Raw genomic sequence first — 27389 nt, forward strand, 5'->3', positions numbered from 1 at the left:
GCGTGGAACAGCCCACATGAACCTATGTATGTAATTCCTAATACCTATTACGATAAAGTAACTACGGTCTACACGTTTGCATTTACTGTAGAAGCACGTTGTGGTCGTTGCCCTATGGAGAGGGGGCACAACCACGGCCCCCCGAGACATCCCCACACCGGCTGGGGATTGTCCATGGCCCGTGCTCATTCGAGCAGCAAGAGACACTGGCTTCAACGTTTTATATCATGCTCATTATTTACAGCTAATTTGTAGAATATTAAACCTGTACTACAGTTAAATGGTCGAAGAGAAATTACCATGTCACTGCGTGGCTGCGTAGTTCCCACAGGGAACACGGGGGTACAAAGGGGGAACAATGGGGAAACAGGTATGTATCTGTCCATAAATACTTAAGTTCAAGTTTATTTTGTTTAAGCAGGTGAGAACTCAAGAGACGAGGACAGTCTCGCTTTTGAGAGTGGCCAGGGTGAGCTGGGCATCGCGTGGATTTTTATCCAGGTCCTCCGGTCTTTCCCCTCCATATTTAAGAATCAACATGTGTTTCAAGTATTTGGCTGCTATGAATTACCAGGTGATGATACGTCATTTCATAGAGTTATCATTTGTAATGGCCAGGTCGCTTCTGAAAAATAACTACATAGCTCAGTGGGCCTTACCTGGTAACATAATTAAAATAGTTTAAAGTTTATTCTACAGTGGGCGTGGTGACGGCGAGCGCCGTGTTGAGTTCACGTGCATTCTGACGGCAGCAGCGTCCCTCCGGGTGCACTCAGCTTGCCGCCCTGGGATGGGTGTAGGGGCTTGTGAGACTGTCCGGTGGCACGGCAGAGCGCCTGCACCCACAGCACGCAGTCCTGATCGTCGTCACTCGCCAGGTGCAGGGAGTCACCCTCCTTCACGGCGCGGAAGAACGCACGCCCTCCAGTCACGTCTGCGGTGAACGTAAGGCGCGACGTACAAATTAAAATAAAATAAACACAGCAAGGTACTCAATAGGGATTGCACAACAGCAATCATTGCCCAGCTGACAGGCTGCTGGCTGCTGGCCGATAGCTACTGGCTGCTGGCTCTTGACTGATGGCCGCTGGCTCCTGGCCGCTGGCTCCTTGCTGCTGGCTGCTGACTGCTGGCTGCTGGCTACTGGCTCCTGACTGCTGGCTGCTGGCTGATGGCCGCTGGCTGCTGGCCGCTGGCTGCTGGCCGCTGGCCGCTGGCTGCTGGCTGCTGGCTGCTGGCTGCTGGCTGCTGCTACTCGGTGCGATGTGGTCGTGATTCCCCATGGCAGCCGTGGGGCTCCACCACGGGGGCCGCACCGCAGTGGCGTTACCTGCAAGGGGCTCCGTGTAGTCTACGGTGAAGCCGTCCGTTAGCATCAGCTCCTGTGGCTCCGCCTTGCGCTCACGGTAGCTGCAGATGGCGAACGTGCATTGGCTGACCTGGAAGCAGTCAAACGACGGAATGATGCACTTTCTCCCCTCTAGGGCTCATGGTGGCAGTCTTACGAAATCATTTCAAATACTGTGATTGTTACTTTTCTCGGGTCTCGTATCAAACCGCCTTATATCGCCAGCACACATCACTTGTGCATAGGGCCCAGTTATCCAGATTGCCTTGTATCAGGCTTCATAGACTGGAATGTGGCTATGAGCACTCTGCTTTGGCACCAGTTTTGGAACCAATTTTCGCACCAGTTTTGGAACCAATTTTGCCATCGGTTTTGGCACCAGTTTTGGCATGGGTGCCAGCCCTCCTGCACACGACCGCGGAGCTGCACAACAATCGACCATGCGCATAATCGACGACTGCCCCTCAACGGCGGCGACAAGAAGGGGCAGAAAGAGAGAGCGAGAGTTGATTCAAGTCCATGACATGAAAATCGAGCATTTGAGAGATGCTGATATTAAGAGTTTGAGAGATGCTGATAGTGAGCGTTTGAGAGATGCTGACAGCGAGAGTTTGAGAGATGCTGATTGCGAGCATTTGAGAGATGCTGATATTGATCATTTGAGAGATGCTGATATCGATCATTTGAGAGATGCTGATATTAAGAGTTTTAGAGATTCTGATATCGATCATTTGAAAGATGCTGATAGTGAGTACTTGAGAGATGCTGATATTGAGCATTTGAGAGATGCTGATATTAAGAGTTTTAGAGATTCTGATATCGAGCGTTTGAGAGATGCTGATATCGACCATTTGGGAGATGATGATATTGAGTGATTGAGAGATGCTGATATTGAGCATTTGAGAGATGCTGGTATTGAGTGATTGAGAGATACTGATATCCAGAGTTTGAGAAATACTGATATTGAGCGTTTGAGAGATTATGATATTGCGCGTTAGAGAGATGCTTTTTCGAGCGTTTGAGAAATATTGATATGCAGCCGTGATAGCGAACTCAAAAGGAAGACGAGTATGGAAAGAAACACTTCACCGCAGATGCTCCATCGCTATGAGGAACACAACTTGCTACAGCGGGTAAGAGGGTTCTCTGCTGCATGCCGGCACGCTGAGCTGCTTGCATTGCCTCGACGAGGAACCCATTCATTTAGGGCAAACACAGTTTAGGAGATTCGCGTAAGTTCAGTACAAACTTAGCATCAACATGGGTAGACATTCAAAATGCAGATGCACTGAGGCAAAAATAAACGGGAGAGCAGTCAGGTTTAACCTTAATACATCTCCGTTGTAAAAAAACAAAAACATTCACATGACCCTGTGCATTCACACGATCCTTACCTGCACCAGGACAAAATATCTTTTCTTCCATTTTTTCCAAACATTTTTCCCTTGGGCCCATAAATATCTACAAGCAGGAAAGCACAACAATAATTAGGCGCAATACAATGTGCAAAGTCCAACCTTACGGTAATCGTATACCCATGCGTGCATAAATGGTTAAGGACGACGGTAGCCATCAAACCGCATGCAATTGTAACTTTTGAGAACTATTTTATTGAATATCAACAATTTTTTAAATCCAGGAATATTAAATCACGCGGCATAAGTTTAGGAAAGAGACTACACTTGCGATAAGCATACTACAACTCACACTACCACACAGCAGCGTCCTTACAGTGTGCTCTGCGGGAGGTGCATGGAGCACAATAATAATAATAATACATCACACGCACAAAACACACGTGCAGTGCATATAAAGTCGGAAGAATTAATGATGAATGCATGACACTGAGTCGTTCAATTTCACCTGATCATGAGTACATGGAACAAAATACAGAAGCAGACAAAACACCTTCAAATATCTGACCCTCCACGTAAAACAGCAAAGTATTTTCTTGACACATCCCACGAGTCGCACATGGCCTTCTTGGAGTGAATAATATCAGCGTTGGTTCAACACAAGCACCACTGGACCAATTTCGATACACACAGTGTCTCATCAGCAGAATCAGGATTGCTAACATCAATTTCGGTGAACAGAAAGATGTTTATCGGCAACAGCCTCTCCGTTAGATATGGGTCCTAATTCGCCGGAAAATTACATTTATAACACAGAATAATCACTCACGTCATTGACTGCTTATTATTTTGTTACTTATATTCTCCATAATGATGCTAATTATTAAGTACGTGGAGTTGTCAATGCATTTTAAGTTGTACGAGTGATTGGGACGGCTAATGAATATGTAGCTGGGAACACAGTGCCTTGTGGTCAGTCGTGAGGAGGGCTCATGCATGAGTGTGAATGTGAATGGGGATCGATTAATAAATCCATTCCTACTCTTAACCCTGCCCTCTGATTGGCTTATCAGGAAATTTCTACATGCCATGCGTTCCTACCTGAACCTTGAGAACAGCACGGTGACGAGATGTTAACTACCTCACCTGGCATACAGGAGTGTGTAGGTACAATCCCTACCCTGCCGCCTCTATATTTGGAGTTTGCATGTTCTCCTTGTGGTCACGTGGATTTGATATCTGTCCTCCGGTTTTTCCCTCCACATTTAGAAACATCCCTTTAAGAGTATTTAGCTGCTATAGATTTCCACAATATTTTTTCCTGCCTCAACAGTCCACCTGCTGTACTTTTTTTACCTGAAGACGATTGCTTGTGTTGCGATCGAAATGACGTGATTTTTATTTTTATATCTACATGACTTTACCGAAAGACCCAAAGAGTATGAATTCCTGCATTCACGAAAGCTTTAAGTCAAGATTTATTTCCAGAAGATAAGCCACTTTATTGGGCTATCATTTGTAACTAGCTCAGTGGGCCTTACCTGGTAAAAATAAAAGTTTAGTCTTAATAGAAATAGGTCGCACATTGTACAATAGGGGGTCAGTGTTGTACAATGTTTCAACAATTGCAATCACTGTGCAAATTAATGCAGGTTACACGTGTTACCCCTGCGCCACCCGGCTGCCCTAACTGATGATCATATCAGTGGAATTACGTGAATGGTGATCAAAAAACCTTGGTCTGGTGATCAGGGTGTGCACGTCGTTTGAAATGCGTAAAGCACAGCCCGCTGGAAACTTGCCAACCAGCAACCATCTAATCAAGCATGATGTCATTTTAAATCTATATTAAAAACGAATTTCTTTAGAACTGCTTTGTGTTTCGATTTAAAGCTTTCGTGACTGCAGGGATTCATCTTCTTGGTTCTTTCGGTAAAGTCACGTAGAAGGGAAGTAATAAAATAATAAAAATAAAACATAATAAAACAATTCTCACGACGTTTCGGCCACAACGCAAGCAGCCGTCCTCAGGTGAAACAGCACACATGCTTGGAGCATATATAAGCTGGGTTGGAAGGGGGGAAAAGAGCGCCTTGATAAAATAATATGCATATCAAGAGGAATTTAGCATATTTATGGGAAATGCAGGTATGTGATTAGTACTACTCATGCCCGTGCATTATGCAGGATTAGCAGCATCAAAGGGAAGGGATATGGGAAATGCAGGTATGTGATTAGTACTACTTATGCCCGTGCATTATGCAGGATTAGCAGCATCAAAGGGAGGGGATAGGGGTAGCATTGATAAAGGGAAGGAGTGTTAATAGTATGTAGCTGCAGTAACTAAAACCACCACGTAAACAACTAAAGTATAAACTACATAGTATCATCAGTATACTAAATATACTCTACAATAAGCTGAGTTACTAACAGTAAGTAATACATTACAATTCTACGTCGTAAAAAAAAAGATATGATATGCTTCCATCTAAACTTTATTCTCTTACATACACGAGTCTACACCGTACTATATACTGCCATAGACAAACCCAACATTAAATTATATACTGTATTGCTATAAACCACCTTATGCATTGTAATATTGCACTATGTATTATTCTACCCACCCTAATGTATATCACACTGCTGTATATTGACTATACAATTACGATACTATATATTACTTTGTACATTGTATTAAGCATATAAATGTTATACTATTTGTTATTATACACTGTACCATCGACCGTCGTGTGAAAGGTACTAAGAGGAAGCAACGAAATATGTCAATGGGTGAGTAGTGGTGGAAACTTGCAGCGGAGCAAAGAATCCATTCCCTGCAGAGAATACAATGCCAGTGAGTGGAACGTGGTCTGAAAGTCACCGTAAACGTGAACACAATCAGTTAAGATCCAAAATGGTTTATTACGTCCTTCCAATGATTGCTAAGCCAGAATCCATCTTCTCGGTTGAAATTATCTCTGTGTTTGTATATGTGGATCGCCTCATGAACGAATCTCTCATGGTAGCCAGATGGCTTGCAGAGAACCTCTGTCTTGGAGAAGTCAATATCATGTGAGCCTACTGAATTGTAACAGTGATCTGCCACGGCTGAGGTGTTTGTCCTACCGTGTTTCTTACAAACTGGCTCGTTTTTTGTCTGAAATCCTACGGCCTTTCACTGGAAAAACCACCTCTGCGGTACTAAACTCTACTGACCTGGTATCGACAATCAAGGGGATTTCCCTGTCCCCAGACGACCTGCTTGTCAGTTTTGATGTGGTTTCCTTATTCACCAAAGTTCCTGTACTTGACACCATTGAAATCATTGAAGACTTGGTTCATCAAGGACTGAACGCTGGGGTACCCTCCCTGGTGAGACACTGCTTAACCTATACATACTTCACCTGGAATGGAACTTTCTACAAACAAACTGAGGGCACCCCAATGGGCTCCCCCCTATCTCCGGTTGTAGCCAACGTGTTCATGGAGAAATTTGAGACTGACGCCATCCAGACTGCCACTCTACGCCCGACCTTATGGAATAGGTACGTAGATGACACTTTTGTCATCTGGCCACATGGCCGGCCTGCTCTAGACCAATTTCTCGACCACATCAATTCCATACACCCAGCCATCAGATTCACCATGGAAGTCGAAAAAGATGGCAAGCTACCCTTTTTGGATGTCCTAATTAAAAGGAGACCTGATGGTTCAATGAGCCACTCTGTCTACAGGAAAGCCACCCATACGGATGCTTACCTAAAACCGGATTCCTACCACCATCCATCCCAGAAGAATTCCCTCATCAAGACTCTATACCAGGGGTCCTCAAACTACGGCCCGCGGGCCACATGCGGCCCGCCGAGGACATTTATCCGGCCCGCCGGGTGTTTTTGCCGCCGCTGCCTGTCTGTTACTTTTTTTCTACATGAGATGGACGGTCATTGGTGGAAGAGGGAGAGGGGGCGGAGTTCCCCCCAATCAGACTGCATTGATGGGCAGTGCAGTCTGTGTCTCTGTGTGGGCATCGTTATTGCTGGTATATTGTTTTTGTAGCGCTGTATATATATTGGTATTTTACTAATAGCAATTTTGACTCCCTAGGAAACAATGATGTCAAGAAAGAGAAAAATTGACTCGGAGTGTAGGATATTCAAAGAACAGTGGACTTATGATTACTTTTTCATGCAGTACAAGGAAAGAGCTGTGTGTCTGATATGCCAGAATATAGTGTCTGTGTTCAAAGAATACAATTTACGTCGACACTATGAAACTCAACATAAAGATACATATGATTGTTTGGTCGGAGAAGTGAGAAAAGATAAAATATTAAAACTGAAAAATACATTAACAACTCAGCAAAATACTTGTGAAGCAGAAGCAGCTAAATATTTCATCACTACGAGCAAGTTTTCAAGTTGCCAAGCTAATAGCGTGCACTGGCAGACCATTCGTGGAGGGAGAATTTGTTAAAGAATGCCTTCTTTCTGTTGCTAAAGAGATGTGTCCAGAGAAGGCCGATTTATTTAGTACAGTGAGTCTTTCAGGACCTACAATTACACGGAGGATTGAAGAAATGGGAGACAATTTGCATCAGCATTTGCAAAACTCCACAAAAAAACTTTCCTATTTTTCCTTGGCACTCGACGAAAGCAATGATGTTCGTGATTCTGCACAACTTCTAATTTTTATTCGTGGGACGAATGACTATTTCGAAGTCACAGAAGAGCTTGCTGCACTGCAAAGCATCAAAGGAACAACTACAGGAGAGGATATCTTTCGATTTAAAGCTTTCGTGACTGCAGGGATTCATCTTCTTGGTTCTTTCGGTAAAGTCACATAGAAAGGAAGTAATAAAATAATAAAAGTAAAACATAATAAAATAATTCTCACGACGTTTCGGCCACAACGCAAGCAGCCGTCCTCAGGTGAAAACCAGGTCTGTCGAGGAGACAGCGTCTGAATGAAACAGCACACGAGCTTGGAGCATATATAAGCTGGGTTGGAAACGGGGGAAAGAGCGCCTTCACAAGAATTTGCATATCAAGAGGAATTTAGCATATTTATCGGAAATGCAGGAATGTTATTAGTACTACATATGCAGCACGGGCTCCAAGCTCGTGTGCCGTTTCATTCAGACGCTGTCTCCCCGACAGACCTGGTTTTCACCTGGGGACGGCTGCTTGCGTTGTGGCCGAAACGTCGTGAGAATTATTTTATTATGTTTTATTTTTATTATTTTATTACTTCCCTTCTACGTGACTTTACCGAAAGAACCAAGAAGAGAGGATATCTATGAAAAGGTTTGCCAAACTGTGAATGGTTTGGAGCTGAACTGGGCTAAACTAGCCAGTGTGACAACCTATGGTGCTCCTAGCATGGTGGGGTCTAAGAAAGGAGTAATTGCTCGCATTAACCAAGAGATGGACAAACATAACCATTCTCATCCAATAGCCATACATTGCCTCATCCACCAACAAGCGCTGTGTAGTAAATCACTGAAGTGAGACTCTGTTATGAAATTTGTGGTATCTTGTGTTAACTTCATTAGAGCTCATGCACTAAACCACAGAAAATTTCAGGAATTTCTGTCCGAGCTAAATGTTGACTATGAAGACGTTCTGTATCACACAGAAGTCCGTTGGCTGAGTCGAGGGAGAGTTTTGAAACGTTTCTATGACTTACTTCCACAGATTACAGCTTTTTTGCTTTAAAAAAACAAAGAAGTACCAGAGCTCAATGATGCAGAATGGAAATGGCACTGCCTTTCTGACAGATGTAACAGAGCTACTCAGCAGTTTCAATGTGCAACTTCAAGGAAAGGGGAAGCTCATCTGTGATATGCAATCACATGTCAAAGCATTTGAAGTAAAATTAGGCCTCCTCATCAAACAAGTGAAGGAGGAAAACTTCTGCCATCTCCCTACAACTCAAAATCTGTTAGCGGAAAAACGATTGGTTGCATTCCCAAACAAAACATGTGTGGATTCACTGGAAAAATTGCAAAAGGAGTTCCAATTTGGATTTAAAGAGCTTCATCTCCATGAACAGGACATACAGCTTTTCCGCAACCCATTTTCTATTGACATTTAAAATGTGGATACAATTTACCAAATGGAACTGGCTGAACTACAGATTTGTGACTCTCTGAAAGACGCATTCAAGTCAAGCAGCCTTCATAATTTCTATGCATCTCTCCCCTCTGAGACATATCCTCATCTCAGGAACCATGCACTCAAAATGGCAACCATCTTTGGCAGCACTTATGTCTGTGAACAGACTTTTTCCAGAATGAAACATTTGAAATCTCCAACCAGATCTAGACTAACGGATGCACACTTGCATAAACTTGTTACGACTAGCAGTGTCAAATATGGAACCGGACATTGACCATCTCATTAGCCAAAAGCAGGCCCATAGTTCCCATTGAAATACTGGCAAGTTTGTTGATTTAACTTTACTTGTTCTTCATTTTAAATATTGTATTTGTTCCCGTTTTGTTTCTTCACTTCAAAATAAGATATATGCAGTGTGCATAGGAATTTGTTCATAGTTTTTTTTTTAACTATAGTCCGGCCCTCCAACGGTCTGAGGGACAGTGAACTGGCCCCCTGTTTAAAAAGTTTGAGGACCCCTGCTCTATACCATAGAGCCCAATGCATATCCGACCATGAACACATTGCCAGTGAACTCAAACACGTACGCCAAGCTCTTAAGGCTAATGGTTACTCCGACTACACAATCCGCAAAGCCATCACTCCAACCATCAAGAAGGATCCTGTTGAGGAGCCTTTAAAGACCATCACCTTACCCTACATTGCTGGGGTCACAAAAAAGATCTCCAAAATCCTGATTAAACACAAGATCCAGGTCCGATTCAACACAGTACATAAAATCCGTGATCTGGTACCGTCTGTAAAAGATGTGGTTCCAGACATACAGTACCCTGGCGTCTACAAACTAAGTTTCCTCTGTGGTAGCAGTTACATTGGAGAAACCAAACGACATGTCTCGGACCGCATCCGTGAGCATAAGGCAGACCTGAAACACGGTAGGACAAACACCTCAGCCGTGGCAGATCACTGTTACAACTCAGTGGGCTCACATGATATTGACTTCTCCAAGACAGAGGTTCTCTGCAAGCCATCTGGCTATCATGAGAGATTCGTTCATGAGGCGATCCACATATACAAACACAGAGACAATTTCAACCGAGAAGATGGATTCTGGCTTAGCAATCATTGGAAGGACGTAATAAACCATTTCGGATCTTAACTGATTGTGTTCACGTTTACGGTGACTTTCAGACCACGTTCCACTCACTGGCATGGTGCAGTGTGCAGAGTAATGTATGGTGTCGTAATTGTACAGTAAACATATAGCAGTATGATACACATTAGGGTGGGTAGAATAATACATAGTGTTATATTAAAATGGATAAGGCAGCAACTGCAGCAGCAGCAGCAAGTGCAGCAGCAGCAGCAAGTGCAGCAGCAGCAGCAAGTGCAGCAGCAGCAACTGCAGCAGCAGCAGCAACTGCAGCAGCAGCAGAAACTGCAGCAGCAGCAGCAACTGCTGCAGCAGCAGTAACTGCAGCTCCCTTTGATGCTGTTAATCCTGCATAATGCACATGCATATGCAGTACTAATCACATTCCTGCATTTCCCATAAATATGCTAAATTCCTTTTGATATGCAAATTCCTTTGTCAATGCGCCCAGCTTATATATATGCTCCAAGCTCGTGTGCTGTTTCATTCAGACTCTGTCGCCTCGACGGACCTGGTTTTCACCTGAGGATGGCTGCTTGCGTTGTGGCCGAAACGTCGTGAAAATTATTTTATTATGTTTTATTTTTATTATTTTATTACTTCCCTTCTACGTGACTTTACCGAAAGAACCAAGAAGATGAATCCCTGCAGTCACGAAAGCTTTAAATCGAAACAGTACATAAAATCCGTGATCTGGTCCCGTCTGTAAAAGATGTGGTTCCAGACATACAGTACCCTGGCGTCTACAAACTAAGTTGCCTCTGTGGTAGCAGTTACATTGGAGAAACCAAACGACATGTTTCGGACCGCATCCGTGAACATAAAGCAGACTTGAAACACGGTAGGACAAATACCTCAGCCGTGGCAGATCACTGTTACAATTCAGTGGGCTCACAGGATATTGACTTCTCCAAGACAGAGGTTCTCTGCAAGCCATCTGGCTACCATGAGAGATTCGTTCATGAGGCGATCCACATATACAAACACAGAGATAATTTCAACCGAGAAGATGGATTCTGGCTTAGCAATCATTGGAAGGACGTAATAAACCATTTTGGATCTTAACTGATTGTGTTCACGTTTACGGTGACTTTCAGACCGCGTTCCACTCACTGGCATTGTATTCTCTGCAGGGAATGGATTCTTTGCTCCGCTGCAAGTTTCCTTCACTACTCACCCATTGACATATTTCGTTGCTTCCTCTTAGTATCTTTCACACGACGGTCAATGGTACAGTGTATAATAACAAATAGTATAACATTTATATGCTTAATACAATGTACAAAGTAATATATAGTATCGTAATTGTATAGTCAATATACAGCAGTGTGATATACATTAGGGTGGGTAGAATAATACATAGTGCAATATTACAATGCATAAGGTGGTTTATAGCAATACAGTATATAATTTAATGTTGGGTTTGTCTATGGCAGTATATAGTACGGTGTAGACTCGTGTATGTAAGAGAATAAAGTTTAGATGGAAGCATATCATATCTTTTTTTTTACGACGTAGAATTGTAATGTATTACTTACTGTTAGTAACTCAGCTTATTGTATATTATATTTAGTATACTGATGATACTATGTAGTTTATACTTTAGTTGTTTACGTGGTGGTTTTAGTTACTGCAGCTACATACTATTAACACTCCTTCCCTTTATTAATGCTACCCCTATTCCCTCCCTTTGATGCTGCTAATCCTGCATAATGCACGGGCATAATAAGTACTATTCACATACCTGCATTTCCCATATCCCCTCCCTTTGATGTTGCTAATCCTGCATAATGCACGGGCATAATTAGTACCAATCACATACCTGCATTTCCCATATCCCTTCCCTTTGATGCTGCTAATCCTGCATAATGCACGGGCATGAGAAGTACTAATCACATACCTGCATTTCCCATAAATATGCTAAATTCCTCTTGATATGCATATTATTTTGTCAAGGCGCTCTTTCCCCCCCTTCCAACCCAGCTTATCTATGCTCCAAGCACGTGTGCTGTTTCATTCAGACGCTGTCGCCTCGACAGACCTGGTTTTCACCTGAGGACGGCTGCTTGCGTTGTGGCCGAAACGTCGTGAGAATTGTTTTATTATGTTTTATTTTCATTATTTTATTACTTCACTTCTACATGACTTTACCGAAAGAACCAAGAAGCTGAACTGCTTTTTGTGTTTAGTTTGTTGTCTTTTCCCCCGCACCTCCGGTTAGCACGGTTGGCTATGTGCTGTGGTGCGAATGAAGTTCAACATGCATACGTCACCGTTTCATCTGATATTGCAGCGGCAACAGCAACTCGCTCAAGAGAAATTCAGCGAGGCTAGAGATGGAAAGACTCTCCTCACCCACTGTGCTTCATGTTCTGCGGCTTGTCCATGCGCAGGCCCAGTTTTATCTTCATCCCCTGGTCCACGCTGTTCTTGGGCACCGCCAGAGCATGCAGCTCATTGACGCGAGTGGCTGTGGCCATGGGCTGAAGGATCACCTGCCAGTGGAAACACAGCCTGGTTAGGACTTGCGCCGAACATATCGGTGGCCCTCTTCAACGTGGGAAGATAAACTCCAGCGGAAAGTTAAACATTCACCGATGTTTTACTGCGACTGATTAAACACCATAAAGGAATATTACATCATAAGTTTAACACTACACCGCATGACTAAACAAAACCTTTAAAAAGCCGGAAGTTGTCATGGATCAATGCTACTGATGCTAATGCTCCTGCCATAGCTTCCCTTTCTTATGCTCGATCCGACAGCTGTTGCATAGTCAACATCGACCTTCGATGCTTGTTATTACAATGTGTCCCGCCATCTGAACTTAAGTCTTGATCACATCGGTTGTGACTTCCTTTTCCTTATTACATCATCATTGCTTTCCATATTTCGTTTCAACCGTCCCTGTTGTGGTTTAACCATATGTCAATCTTTTGGCTGGGAGTACAACACGCTCCAGGAACAGAAAGTCACAATACCATCTTGGAAGTGAATTATTCGGACTTCCTGGATCTTGTCCTTAAGATACTTGGCATAGTTTCAAATGAAACGTCGCGGATCTAATTACTGAATATGGTTGTGATAATTGGACTTCCACTCAACAGTAAGTGAGCTGATACAATAATAAATGGCACATTAAATGCTTGGTCTCGTGATAATTTAATTTAGTGGCTATGTTAGGTGAAAGAGGGTCTTACGATAGACATTTTACCAGATCATGAGGTGACATAATAAAAATACATCGATCATGAATCACAAAAACTTGCTGCAAAAACGTATATGTTAAATGTACAATGTTACCCCGCACTAACACAAAACCTGACCTGAGATTAAACCATCATGAGAGCTTGACCCTACTGATGCTACATCGTTACAATCGCAATATACACATGTTATTTACCATAAAAAGTATTCTGCGTGATCCAAACACGAATTAGTATTTGATGGCAAGAAATATATTGTCTGATAATCTACCAGGATCCGAGTTCGAAACTGGCATTCATGAATGTAATGCCACATGCAGGAATGGAACTGCTTTGCAGTCTGAATGCCAGACTCACCCGTCCCAGCTCCTTGTCCTCCAGGGCCAACTTTCTACTGTTCACTGCAAACAACTTCACCTTCACCAGGGGCAGAGGGACATTGATCCTGAAATCCCCCTGCGTGTCCCACCTGCAGCCACACCACAGCCACGACAGGTGAACACCCGGACACTGCCGTGCACACCTTGACACGTTAGGTGCGATGTGTGAGAGTGTGTACATAGCCAACCGCGCTAATTGGAGGTGCAAGGAAGGACAACGGTGAGTATTTGTGTGATAAGTATGGACATTTGACATTACAGCAAATACAATTATATTAAAATTCCTCTTTCAATGTGGAATGGTAACGAATGCGGAATTTTTGATGAGAGCGATGTCTTTCGGATTTAATTTTTTCAGATATAGTGTCCTGGAATGTTTAGGCCCAATTTCATATTTATTTAGTATTTCCAGATTTAAATGTGCTAAGTTTAAATAACTTTCATTGTTTCCGCACTACATTTTATCCCCTTAAGAATTGTAAAAATCGATAATTGAATGTAAAGTGTGAACATATAGTTCCATCAGTTACACAATTTTACATTTTAATTATGCAAGTGAAAGTGACGTTAAATATATTGTCAAAATAGAATCACGTGACGGCACTGTGGCAGGAAGGGCAAAGGAGCGACGCCACGGGACATCACATTTCGGATTATTCCAAAACTACTTGTGATCATCCGAAGTTCAATTGTTAGGCCAGATTTTTGGACAACCTGGAAATCGAAAATATGTAACAAAATTTTTTACGCGTAAGGCACTGTGCATGAAAAGGGCAAAGATAAGTAAATAAATAATGCTAGAGCCAACGAGAATCAAAATTGATGTGGAAATGTTTTTTTCAAAATATGGGTGTTTAGTGGGGACTTAAGAGATATCAAACTCCCTTGTATGTCAATATCTGCACATAGGAGCGCAGTGATGCAGTAGTTAGTGTGCTGTGCCATGAACCTGAGTTTGATTCCCTGCCCCGGGTAACATCAGTGGTGAGTGATCTCCAAACCAGTCCTAAACACTCACTTCCCCAACCTGCCCTGACCAGCGTGATGAAGTACGGTCAAACAACCCTCCCATGACCAATAACAGCATGGAAATACCTTCATTCAGCGGTGGATTTACAAGGACTGTGTTATGATTATTATTATATTAGCTCACAACAGAATACATTATAAACAAAGACAATTATTCATGTCTAATGATTATTAATACCAAAATAATAGATAATTGTACGAATGTGAAAACTGTAATGTTTACATTTCATGAAAAACAGTCAACTCACATTCTGCACTACAGGGACTCCTCTACTTACGAACATTCGACTTACTAACTTTCAGAGATACGAACAAACCTGTCCGTATGTCCAGTTGCCTGTTCGGACCGAGAGTCGTAAGTTCAACCACCGCGCAATAGATGGTGGTGGTGGCATCTACGTCTGCAGAACATGAAAACCAGTGGCATCTATTCTAGATTTGAAGTTGCTTATAACCCCCCCATGGCCCATCCTGGCTCCTCCCCCCTCCCCTTAACCAGTATATAAGGTCGTGTCTCTTAGAGCTCTCTTCACTTGATACAGTAATTTTGCTGTGACGGTTCCACCTGAAGACGGAAGCTTGTGTTTCCTCCGAAACGTCGTGATTTAATGTATTTGTTTTCTTTTTTAACCTACGTGACTTTACCGAAAAAAACCAAAGAGTACAGTGGCATCTACATCTGCTAGTCCTTGGGCCAGACCAGCTATCGGTACCGCCAAAGGTAGCAAAACTTCAATGGTGCCATTTTATTTGTTACACCAACAGAAGTAAAATAATACATGATAACCTTTCCAAATGAGCAGCTGTTTAATTTTTCTCACAGGAAACCTGTTTTTGCACCTATCGCAATTACACTTAATTGCCCGGACGTTACAAATAAAACATTCCAACACCTCTGCTGTTAATTAAGACAATAAAACAGGACCCTGTGGGGTGGGCTGGTAGGAACGAATAACCAAAGAATATAAACATAATGTATTATTACACTTGTTTAGCCAGGAAAGCCCCACTGAGTCTAAAGGTGTTTCTAGGGTCCTGCCAAGTGTTTGCAGTAGGGGGCGATGTTGCTACACCTAATCGGACGATACGAAGGGAGAGTTTGAGGCCTACTTCTAGGCTTTAGGCCTAGCTGTAGGCTTTAGGCCGCTGTGAGTTAATTTTTAATTTAAATGTTTTAATTATTTATGTAAAAGCTTTAAATGTAAATGTTTCTATTTAAAAACATCAGGGAATGTAACAGTGTTAAACATTAACTCCCTTTCACACACGCGCGGGTACGATACGAAGGGAGAGTTTGAGGCCTAGTTCTAGGCTTTAGGCCTAGCTGTAGGCTTTAGGCCGCCGTGAGTTAATTTTTAATTTAAATGTTTTTATTATTTATGTAAAAGCTTTAAATTTAAATGTTTCTATTTAAAAGCATCAGGGAATGTAACATTGTTAAACATTAACTCCCTTGCACACACGCGGGGGTATGATACGAAGGGAGAGTTTGAGGCCCAGGTCTAGGCTTTAGGCCTAGCTGTAGGCTTTAGGACGATGTGAGTTAAATTTTAATTTTAAAGTTTTAATTAAAAGCTATCTCAGGGAATTATAAGGGAATGTTACACTTGTTTAGCCAGGAAAGCCTCATTAATTTAAATATTTTAATTAAAAGCTATCTGAGGGAATTATAAGGAAATTTTACACTTGTTTAGCCAGGAAAGCCTCACTGAGTCTAAAGGTTTTTGTAGGGTCATGCCAAGTGTTTGCAGTAGGGGGCGATGTTGCTACACGGACGGATGGACGGACAAACGGACGGACGATATAATCTATTGTAGGCTGGTCCACTTCGTTCCTACCAGTATAATTTACAAATAGATGTTGTCACCAAGGCATGCATTTCTTACATATTATTGCATTTATTCACGCTTGTTCTTCAATTTCAGTGACTTAGTTAAGTCTGGAATAGATTGGCGCTATCCGTTTTCCTTCTGTTTCTAGCAGCTCGGAGTTCCACGATGCCTTACCACCATAGGCCTCTATGGAGATGGTGTCCTCAAGCTGCCCCTCACCAGTCTAACCGAGGAATTCAAGTGTGCAAAAACCAGGCTCCAGATGACACTGAATGAATCTCGAGATCCAGTGGTGAGCAACAACGCGCCGACCTTGGCAACTGGGCGCAAATGGAGGCCAGGAAAAGCAGTCCAGGAGGCAACAGCAGCCCTCAGACATGCTGACATTGTGGGTCATGTTCAGCAAGGGAGAGGAGGCCTTGGGCTAACTAGCCGTGCTGCTTGGAGTAAGGCCACTGCACCAGAGCGGCGGAAGATGGTAGTGCAGGAAGTACGCCATCAGGAGGAGGCTGCAAGGTGGGCCAAGGCAGTCTCTCTTGCCAAACAAGGACAGTGGACTCGATGGGACAGTGTAGAGAAGAGGAAAATCAGCTGGAAGGATCTGTGGGCCACGGAAGCGAGGCGGTTGAGCTTCTCCATCAGAGCAACATATGACATCCTTCCAACACCAGTTAATCTTCACCAATGGTATGGTGAAGATCCGGACTGTGCCCTCTGTTCCATGCCAGCCAACCTCAGGCACATTCTCACAGGGTGTAAAACAAGCCTCACCCAAGGACGCTACACTTGGCGTCACAACCAAGTCCTTAAAAACCTTGCGTCCACCCTAGAGGACAAGCGAGCTGCCACCAACTCCCTACCACCCCCAGCAGCATCACACCCCTTACGGACGACCTTTGTCCGCGAAGGGGCTAAACCACCGAAGAGCGGCTCTACACCAATAGAGCGAGACCAGCTGCGCTTGGCCCGCGACTGGAAAATGCTAGCTGACATTGGCCGGCAACTTGTGTTTCCTCCGGAGATCGCAACCACCACCCTAAGACCTGACGTGGTGCTCTGGTCCCGTTCGCTCAAGAAGGTCTTCATCATTGAGCTCACAATACCCTGGGAGGACTCAGTAGATGAGGCTTATGAGCGAAAACATCTGCGCTATGCCGATCTAGCTGCCGAAGCACGGCATCATGGCTGGAACACAGAAGTCCGACCAGTGGAGGTGAGCTGCAGAGGTTTTGTGGCAACATCTACAACCAGACTGCTTAGAGACCTGGGAATTAAGGGCCAGAGCCAGCGTTCGGCAATCAAAGCTGTATCGGAGGCGGCAGAAGGCAGCAGTCAGTGGCTCTGGATGAAGAGGAAAGACCCCAGCTGGGCCCCAAAGTGAGAGGGCCAGGAGGTATGCAGTTAACAATGCTTGACTCAGGGAGGAGGACGCCCCTGCCATGCATAGTCCCATGGGATGTTGGCTACCAACAACAAGGCAACTCCTATGACTAATTGGGAATGGGACGCAAGCGTAGGATTGATCACCCTGTTGCTGGCCGCCTTTGGGGAGGGTGTATAGTATGAAAGGCCGAAACACCCTAGGAACCAAAGGGTCACTACTGACGATGCGCTCCCCAAATTTCACCAGGCTCACTGTTCATGAACTCTTGGAAGTGCTTGCACAAAGGATAGTAACATCTCATCCTGTGTTCTTTGGAATCAAAAGCTGATGATAATTTCCTGGCAGGTGAGGAAAGTACTGGTGGTTCTGTATTATTTCTGTTCAGTAAAGATATCTCAAGTGCTAACTTTACCCTCAATGTATTGTTAATGTACCTGTTAAGATTATTAGTTAAGGCCAGGTACTACAGGCAAAAAATAATTATTTTTGTTCAGTTTTTTTTTTGCTTCTATAAATTGTGAACTTTCATAACATGCACACAATTATTACCAATAACTTGATTATTAAAATCAGAAAAACTAACTATTTATAACTTCGAAATAGTTAGTTTTTACGATTTTATAAAAACTTCGCCAAGTAAACAAAGCCTTAAATTAGCGTTTTTTAGCATCTTTCATCGCAATTTGTCTCCGCATTTTAAGAAATAACCTAGTTGAATTGCATATCATTGAAAAGCTTATTCTCTGGAGCAGATGTCTCGCTTAGTCATATATGGCTATTTACCTTGCTTTCATGGCAATACGAAGGAGAACACAAGTAGAACTCTCAAATCTCATTGCTACGAGAATCACAATTCCAGAACTGGCATTGCGATATTCTCAAAATTACATTTTGCATGCCGAGTTTAACAACTCATGTTTCCTAATAGGTAAAGCCACATCATTCTACATACTGCTTCCTACTTGGAATAGCTAGAAATGTTCAGACGGATTTTTTGATATATTTTGTCATTTTCATTTTATGTGGTATTATATCTTTTAAAAAATTGGCGAAAATCTTGTTTTCTAACATGTGTGAAGTGTATTTTAACATCATTAACTGAAAGAACAATATTTTGACAAAAGCCTCTGTAGATTACCAACCGATAAGTTATTGATCACATTAAAACAAACCAAAAAGATCTGACTTCATCTACTAAGTCAATATTGTGTTTTATATAATATGCAAATTTGTGCATATTTAATGAGATAACACCTAATATGCATAAATGAATGGGGGGAAAGTCACAATACAAAAAAAACCTTAAATTTGGGTGTATATTCATATGGTCATTTTTCATTCTGATTAAAGGACAGGAATTTTTGTTTGCCTATTCACCTGTAGTACCTCCCCTTAATTTAGTTAAGATTAGTTCAAATTAATTTTACCCTTAATCAATGTTAGTTTTGCTTTTGGGTTGTAACTCTCTGCTTCTGACAATGTCTAACCAAAGTACTGACGGATTAATTCAGGTTTTGCACCAAAGTAATGATGATTTCTGATTGTACTGTATGGTGCAGGTGAAAATTGACTGAATATGGCCACCGGTGAAACAAGCAAGTAACAACCCACTACCAAAGCGACCATGGTTGGAGTGCATCATCAACTGTTCTGATGATACAGATAAGCTGGTGTCACCACAAAGTGTTGACTCCTGGAGAACTCTGCTCAGGGCAGCTCAGATACGAAATCATGCACCAGTTTTGGAACTGGCAAAAGAGATTCCAGAAATCTACTACCACAGAAAGTGTCGCAGTATCTTCACTATGAAGAAAGTTCTTGATGGCATCCTTGAAAAAGAAAAGCAAAGTGCCAGTGGCTCTGCTGAAGAGAAATAAACTAAGAGAACAGCTCGACATGCCCCAAACACGTCGAGGACTTATGACACAGAGTGCATATTTTGTCAGAAAACCAACAAATATGCCAAGAGAGAGAATATGAGCAAAGATCGGGAGTGCAGCCACAAATAAAACGAACAGCAGAATCCTTGCCATTGAGTAGAAACCTTGTAGTAGCTGAAGGGCACTACCACAGGCCATGCTCTCCACTGCACACCAAAGATGAGGTTTCCAAAGAAGAGGTTGCCAGCAATGAAGATAATGATGCTGCAGCCCAGTACGAAGCTGCTGTGAATCAGTCATATAATGAGCTGTTCCTCTTCATCAGGGTGGAGCTTTTTGGCAATCCTCAAGTGATGATAATGACTGATCTCACTTCTAGACTGGTTTCTTCAATGAACTCCCTAGGCATTGTCCAAGTCAAGGAATCAACCAAGAAGCACATAAGGCAAAAGCTGGGGAGTGCGTTTGCTGGAGCCTTGCACATCTTCCCTAATGGGAAAGGAAAACTCCTCCTCTATCCAGATAGCCTGTCTATGAGGGAACGCTTTTTTTATGCCCAACTTTATAAATTTCAATTACATTCTGTGGAGCCATTCCAATGATTGTAGGAAGTCGCTGGTAAGCATAAAGCAAAATTCAAAATCACACTTACTATGGATTTGAGAAATCCTCACAGAAATTACTAATTAATTGCCCTGCCAATTTAACAGTACATCTATGCATATAATACTATTAATTAAATTCTTGTAGTGGAGCAGTGTCAATGATGAATGTGGTGAGATCGTTTTTGATATGAAAAAGAGGAATTTGCTCATAAAAATAACAATAAGAGTAGTCTGTCCAGGAAATTAAGCATTTTCAGAGGTCCCTGCTTGTGCTGAGATTTTCCTTGCCGAGAGCTGCAACATAAGCTACAGTGCAGGGGGACACGGATGCAAGGAAACGTGTGGTTAGATTCAAGAAAGGAGAGCACATTTATCTTACTTTGGTGTGGAAGCTTCGGCCTGCTCAGTCTGCAGCTTCTCCCCTCCCTCTACCTCCATGGTGCAGTACACGGTGCGGTTGGCTGTGAGCGACCGCAAGCCCAGCACCTCCATCACCACCACCTTGCACAGCAGAGGCACACACCGTCCAAGTACAGCGTCGCAAATCCTTGAGACACTGCGCCAGGAGTGAATGGGCCATCACCCATGGTAGTCGGAACAACTCTCGGCATCCCTTCCGCAGTGAACGTCCCGGGCCCACTAACGCGGCGGTTTCCCATAGCAATCCAGATACTTCACGTGCAAAGTTGAAGGTAATTTGTTTATAACTAAATTCCACCTTATTTTATTACATTTTGCACCATGTTTTTATAATAGCATTGAGTTTGCATTTGTTAGTGCAATGGTAACAATCTGCCTTTTCATGAAACCTACTGTGAGTGAACAGCAGAAGCCAAGCATGAGCGGCATTACTTTGTTGTATGGATATACAACCCAACGCCCGCATTCCTGTTTGCTCAAAGGGAAAGTGTTTTGCGATAAGTAATTCGTGCTGCTGTGCTTTGCACCGGTTTGAAAAAGACTCTCATCAGCTGTTGACCCAGGTCACCCTTAAAAAACGAGACTTTTTGTTATCTCCATTGGTCCTCACCTGGTGAAATGAAGTCTATTGTTCATTATCACCCATGGGATTACATCAGAACATTTCAGAATATATCTTTATACTGGAGGAATCTGATGAGCTACAACGCTTTTTTTTCACAGACGTCTAGTACATTGAAAGCAGCGTATAAAAATCAATCGTTATACGAAACTATGCTCTCACCATCTATGGATTCCTGCTTCACCAACCAGCGTGGTGAAGTATGGTCAAATATAACACCATGACCGTACGGCATGGGGAAACCCTTATACAGCAGTGGATTGACAAAAGGGCTGTAACATGTATATGTTAAAGTATCAGTAATTCAATAAACACTGGGCAATCTCAGAAAGATGGTGTATGTATGTATGTTAAACTTCTTTCAAACCGCACGTAGCCAACCACTCTAATATTATGTTGTTGTAGCAACAAGCAGATAGACTAACACTTAGTAATTCTGTTATGCTAAAAAGACAAATTTATAGACATTATAGCTGTGAACAAGTTAAAAATAATAATTCATAGTTTAGTGAATTTGGTATTCATGCAAATATTATAGCGTGAGGCTATCGTGAACAAAGATGCTACTGTATGTGGAACATAGTCCACAATAGTTTCACACTAGGGGGCAATGTTGCGATGTGTCATCCCAACTGAGTAAACGGTGGTGCAATTTTTTCAAATTTGGATCGTGAAACCGGCACACAATTGCCGACTCGTTTTTTAATAACGTCAGGGGATCCTTGACGTCACGGCGAAAACCATGCAAACCGCAAGTGCACAATGGCTGGGCCACGTCACCGCACCAAAGATCTGTCACTTTCTACCTTCGCTGACTTGGCGGTAATTAGCACTGCCCCCCACTGATTAGCCCACAGTTGGCTACATCCGGCACAGAAAAGTTCAACATGCACACGTGTCGTGGTTCAGCGCGCGCATATTCGGGAACGACTACATGTCCGCGCTGGGTGGCCAGAAGAGGCGGTTGGTGAGCATCATTGGGGGGATGTAAGAGCAGCTAAGGTCAGGACGACCGTTGGGGTAGTTCTGTTGGGATAAACAAGGGGGAAGGTGGACCGGGATTTGATAAGATCAGTATCCACCAATCATAGAGGGTCCTCTAGAGAATATTCTGGAAGGGGTCGCGAGGAATATATAAGACGGGCAAAACGAGCCTGGGAGTTGAGTTGATGAAGACAGAAGATGACAGAAGCTGAAGCCGGACCCGCCAAGCTAGTTAGGCTGAGAGTAGTCCTGTGTGGACCTGGGCAGGATAGAATAGGGTCGCTAGGGGTAAGCGCAGTACGTCGGCAAGCTTGACCCCCTGGGCTGCCGTGGTGTCAATCCGCTGAGACAGCGAGACACGGCAGCCGGGAGGGGTGAAATGGGGCGAGTAGAGAATAGGATAGGGAAGGAGAGTAGGGAATAGGATAGGGAAGGAGAGTAGGAAATAGGATAAGGACGCGGTGAGTGAGGGAGCGAACGAGCGATGGGCGGTGAATCCTCGGCTTAGCTAACAAGTGTTATGTAACGAACTGTAATAAAGTGGCCCGGACAGAAGGCAAGAAATCGTCCGCCTATATTTACAACACTACATGTCTTGCCTCACGGCAGATGTGGAGCGTACGTTCACAGGAAGTTCCTGTTTTTTTATGCTAATTTTGGTCACGTGACCAGGAAGTTACGATTTTAGATTTCCACTGTACCACGCGGGCGTTGGCCATTACACAGATAAGTCAAGATGGCGGCACGCATCGCATCTCAGTGAGACCACAGCCGCACTTGTCCATTGTGGGAGCTTAAGAAGCATTGTCTGTAAGTTGTTTATATTCCTATAATATTGGCAATGCTGTTGTAATGTTGGAATGACCGTTATAGTGATGTAAATGCCTTTATGGTGCCGTTAAGTTGTTGTAGTAAATACGAGGCCTAGTTAGTAACGAAGCCTGCGACTTTCCTTATTGTGGATGTTACTTGTGATTTAGTAGGTTGAGTCAGACTTGTGCCTATGTTTGCGATCCTGAGAGTAAAGATGACGAAGTATCTCATCCACAGTTTAGTGTTATGTGTAATGCTGTACATTTGGGGTACAGTGAGATGAATACACGATGTGCCTGTATGCAACGCACCGGCTTGTGCTTTGTCTAGTTGTTCAGTGGTAATGTAGGGGCCCGGTCCATCCAGGATCTATTGTTATCTAAGACAATGTTCTGATGCTGTGGTGTTCATTGTGTTGGTGTTTCCGGATTATAACAGATGCTGTATCTGTGTTTTCTCACCAGTTTTACCTTGTTACAATCAATAAATGACGATTAGAGTTGGACGTTCATCTTGGCTCCGAGGGTTTATTGAACGCAAGGTTATCTACTCGACTAGCGGTGCAAGGCAGCGCACAGCGAGGCCGAGATACTACACATGTACCTACGTACCTCGAGGGTGAATGACAGTGCAATCTCGGACTTGAGGAGGGCGCTGCGCGAGTCCTCCCCGGGGTCCAGCAGGGATGAGGGGTAGTAGCGCTTGAGCGGCTTCTGCAGGCGGCCCGTGTCGCCGTGGCCGCGCGACACGGGCAGGCTCTCCAGGTTGGACACCAGGAGGTTGATGCTGGAGCGCTGCTCGCCCACGTACGTGCTGCTCGAGTCGGCGCGGACGAAGGCGGGGAAGTCTCTCCGCTGCTTTCACAAAGGCCACACATGTGGCACGGTGTAGGGGTGTCACAACAGGGTTTCCATACTGACAAGACAATTTGGCGCCAGAAACTGGCACAACACAGAGCATCAGTGTCGTACAACCCTGGCTCCAGTTTTTGGTGCAAGTCTTTATTGTCTGCAAACTTTTAGGGGGCAATGTCACAAATAAGAAATTGTGTTGATAAAAGGGATTTCCATGGATTGGCTTGAATGATGTGTAGGTCATGTTATCAGAACTCAGTGGTAAAAATGTATGGGGTGTTCTCTAAATAATGTGAGTGGATATAACGCATTCCGCAGTTAGTAACAGTGTTTCTTGGGGAACTGCAATTGCAGGGGAAACTAAAACATTGCACTTCCAATGTTGAAAACTTGAACAGCGTGCAAAGCAACGGTGACTTTTTATCTACTCTGAATTAGCGAGGAATTGCACAACCACAGTATACATTGGACATTTGCAATGCAACGGGATGGCTAAAAACACTGAATCTACATAAACCCCTTGCTTCATGCCTTGCGAGTTGGGGGGGGGGGTGAGAAAAGTAGTGCGGCGCAAAGTTGCATCCACGTTGAGTGAAGTGAAACGCGGAAGAGTCAGTGAAACAAATAGCGGTGACTTGGCGGCCGAGGAGTAACGATGCCCAGTGGTAGCGTGGTCCAATGGTAGCGTAGCCAGGCGCTTGGCCCGGCCCAGCGGTGATGCGGCTCAGTACTGGCACAGCCCAGCGCTAGCACAGGTGATGCGTCCCAGCGCTAGCACGGCCGAGCGGTGATGCGGCCCCGCGCTAGCACAGCCGAGCGGTGATGTGGCCCAGCACTAGCGTGGCCCAACGGTGGTGTGGCCCAATGCTAGCACGGCCCCGTGGCAGCACGGCCCAGCGGTGACATGGACCAGCGGTGATGCAGCCCAGTGCTAGCACGGCCCAGCAGTGATGTGGCCCAACGCTAGCATGGCCCAGTGGTAGCACGGCACAGCGATAGCATGGGCCCAGCGCTAGCGTATACGCTGCTTGTTGCAAAGGGTTCGTGGTGTAAATGCAGCAGGCCACCCTGGTTATTACTGTAGGTGTATTAACCGCAGACACACTACGCGCTGTCTGCTTCGCAGTGGACAATAAAGATATCCTGGTGTCATTCGAAATGAGTGGGCCATTGTGTGCTGCCGTCACGCTCCAAATTGGTCAAATTTGATCAATGACAATTGGAATTACACACAACAACATCGCCCCCTACTGGCAGACTATGTTCTTCTATGAAACACAGCACCTTCCTTCGTGATTGTCCTCCACTGTAAGAATGGTACGAATACCAAATAGATTGAACTATTATTATTGCTATGAATGAAATACAGCTGCGTAAGGGGCGGCCCGGGGGCAAGTGCCTGGTAGAGCTCCAAGGTATGAGGCGGAAATATAGAGAGAGTGGCCAATACGTGAGCGACACAGGGGGAGGAGGCGATGGGTGGTGGGCCGCGTGCGTGCCGCCACGCTCGACTGCACAGGACGAGTGGTAACCGCGTCCATTGATCCTGCTGTTTGATGTTTACCTCTATGTTGTTGTGATGCGTAAGCCACAAAGACGCACGCGACAAAGATCCCCAGTATAGCCTTAACAGACTATAGGAGCAAGTGCTGTTAGCAAGCACCTATGAAGGCTGGCACAGCACACGAGGGGGTGGCGGGTGGCCAGCACCAAGCCCGGCCACCTTTGCCTCCCGAGTACCGATGTTTACACACCGCACCAGGTACTCATTTGAGGCTGAGTCGACCTAGGGGAGGCCCAGGGCCGGTTAAAAAAATCGTCACTGGTGGTGGCCGCGGCATACATCTAACTCAGGTTACTGGGTTCGTAGCGCTGTGCACTAACTGCGACACTACCGCTCCCCAAAGACGCACACGCACACACCCTCACCATGACCTTTCACGTGTGGATGCATGCATATTTTTCTTTTAAAGTAAAATAAGGTTTAGTAGCAAAGGGTATTCCCCATCATCAGCAGCTACCATCAATCCACTGCTGCATGGAGGCCTTGAAAAGCCGCCACCATCTCTCTCACAATGCTTCAATGCTAACAATCAACCCAGCACCTGCACACGTAACGAGGGCATCGCTCCGCACCCCTGCTGGATGTGTTCATGGTCAATTCCCATTCCTTGGCTGCCACTCCGTCACTGTTCTTGAACCTAGGCCATCACATGATTCCTCCAGAATAAATAAATATTTTTACTCTTTGGTTCTTTCGGTAAAGTCAAGTAGAAAGAGAAAATAATAATTAAATGATAGCATACAACGTTTCGAACGCAACACACGCAATCATCATCAGGTACAAATGAAAGAGAAAACAAACCTAGTAAACTTATAAATATAATGTAATACAATACAGATAGTCGGCTAACATAACAGTCAACAGGTTTGAAATGGGTGTGGCCTAAGGGTCATAAAGAAGTGGCTGGGTCTAGTGATGTTAATTTAACATTATAAATCGAATGCAATACAACACAGATAGTCGGCTAACATAACAGTCAATTTAAGAGAGAGACAGAACCGGAGACACATAGACAGACACATAAGCAGAGAGAGATAACACAGAGACACAGAGAGACACACATAGGCACACAGAGAAACAACGCCTCTGTGTCGAGGCCTTAAATAGAGAGAGAGGGGGGCAAAGAGAGAGGGAGGGGGGTAGAGAAATGTCAATGAGAGACTTGGCGTAACTGCAGGAAATAAGAGCAACAAAACGAGGGGAGACAGAGAGAGAGAGAGAAACCACACTAAATCAAACAAACTTAGTACAATTTGGAAATGTAATGCAATGCAACACAGACTCGGTCAACACACAATTAACGCATGGCCTGGTTGGTTACGTTCTTCCAAGGATTGCTAAATTAGAAGTTAAGTATAAAATTTGAAATAGAGACAAGACACAGACACGGAGACACAAAGACAGACACACAGGCAGAGAGAGACAACAGAGACACAGAGAGAGAGAAAACAAACTTAAAACCTCCACGGAGAGGTGGTTCAAACTTGATTTGGCTTTCTCTGTGTGTCTATGTGTGTGTCTCTGTGTGTGTCTGTGTTATCTCTCTCTGCTTATGTGTCTGTCTATGTGTCTCCGGTTCTGTATTTTATCTCTCTCTTAAATTGACTGTTATGTTAGCCGACTATCTGTGTTGTATTGCATTATATTTCTAAGTTTAGTATGTTTGTTTTCTCTTTCATTTGTACCTGATGATGATTGCTTGTGTTGCAATCGAAACGTCGTATGCTATTATTAAATTTATTATTTTCTCTTTCTACATGACTTTACCAAAAGAACCAAAGAGTAATTCCGGCAGTCACGAAAGCGCCAAATCAAATTCTAATTTTGATTCTGATCTCTC

General features: G+C 43.9%; 1 protein-coding gene across 1 annotated transcript in view; it reads right to left on the reverse strand.

Annotated features, from left to right (window-relative positions):
- The window catches only part of LOC133349554 (calcium-dependent secretion activator 1-like), an 85571-nt gene that overhangs the window by 32358 nt on the left and 25824 nt on the right, over positions 1-27389 (reverse strand). Inside the window, exons 6-12 of the mRNA XM_061563117.1 lie at positions 23743-23985; positions 20672-20793; positions 13540-13651; positions 12331-12470; positions 2743-2809; positions 1331-1439; positions 740-934 (exon numbers count right to left, since the gene is read on the reverse strand). Coding sequence (XP_061419101.1) covers positions 740-934; positions 1331-1439; positions 2743-2809; positions 12331-12470; positions 13540-13651; positions 20672-20793; positions 23743-23985 — 988 coding nt within the window. The remainder of the gene's footprint in view (positions 1-739; positions 935-1330; positions 1440-2742; positions 2810-12330; positions 12471-13539; positions 13652-20671; positions 20794-23742; positions 23986-27389) is intronic.

The sequence above is a fragment of the Lethenteron reissneri genome, chromosome 30 (assembly GCF_015708825.2).
Source record: "Lethenteron reissneri isolate LAM-NWPU_2019-01 chromosome 30, ASM1570882v1, whole genome shotgun sequence".
In the NCBI taxonomy this organism is placed as follows: Eukaryota; Metazoa; Chordata; class Hyperoartia; order Petromyzontiformes; family Petromyzontidae; genus Lethenteron; species Lethenteron reissneri.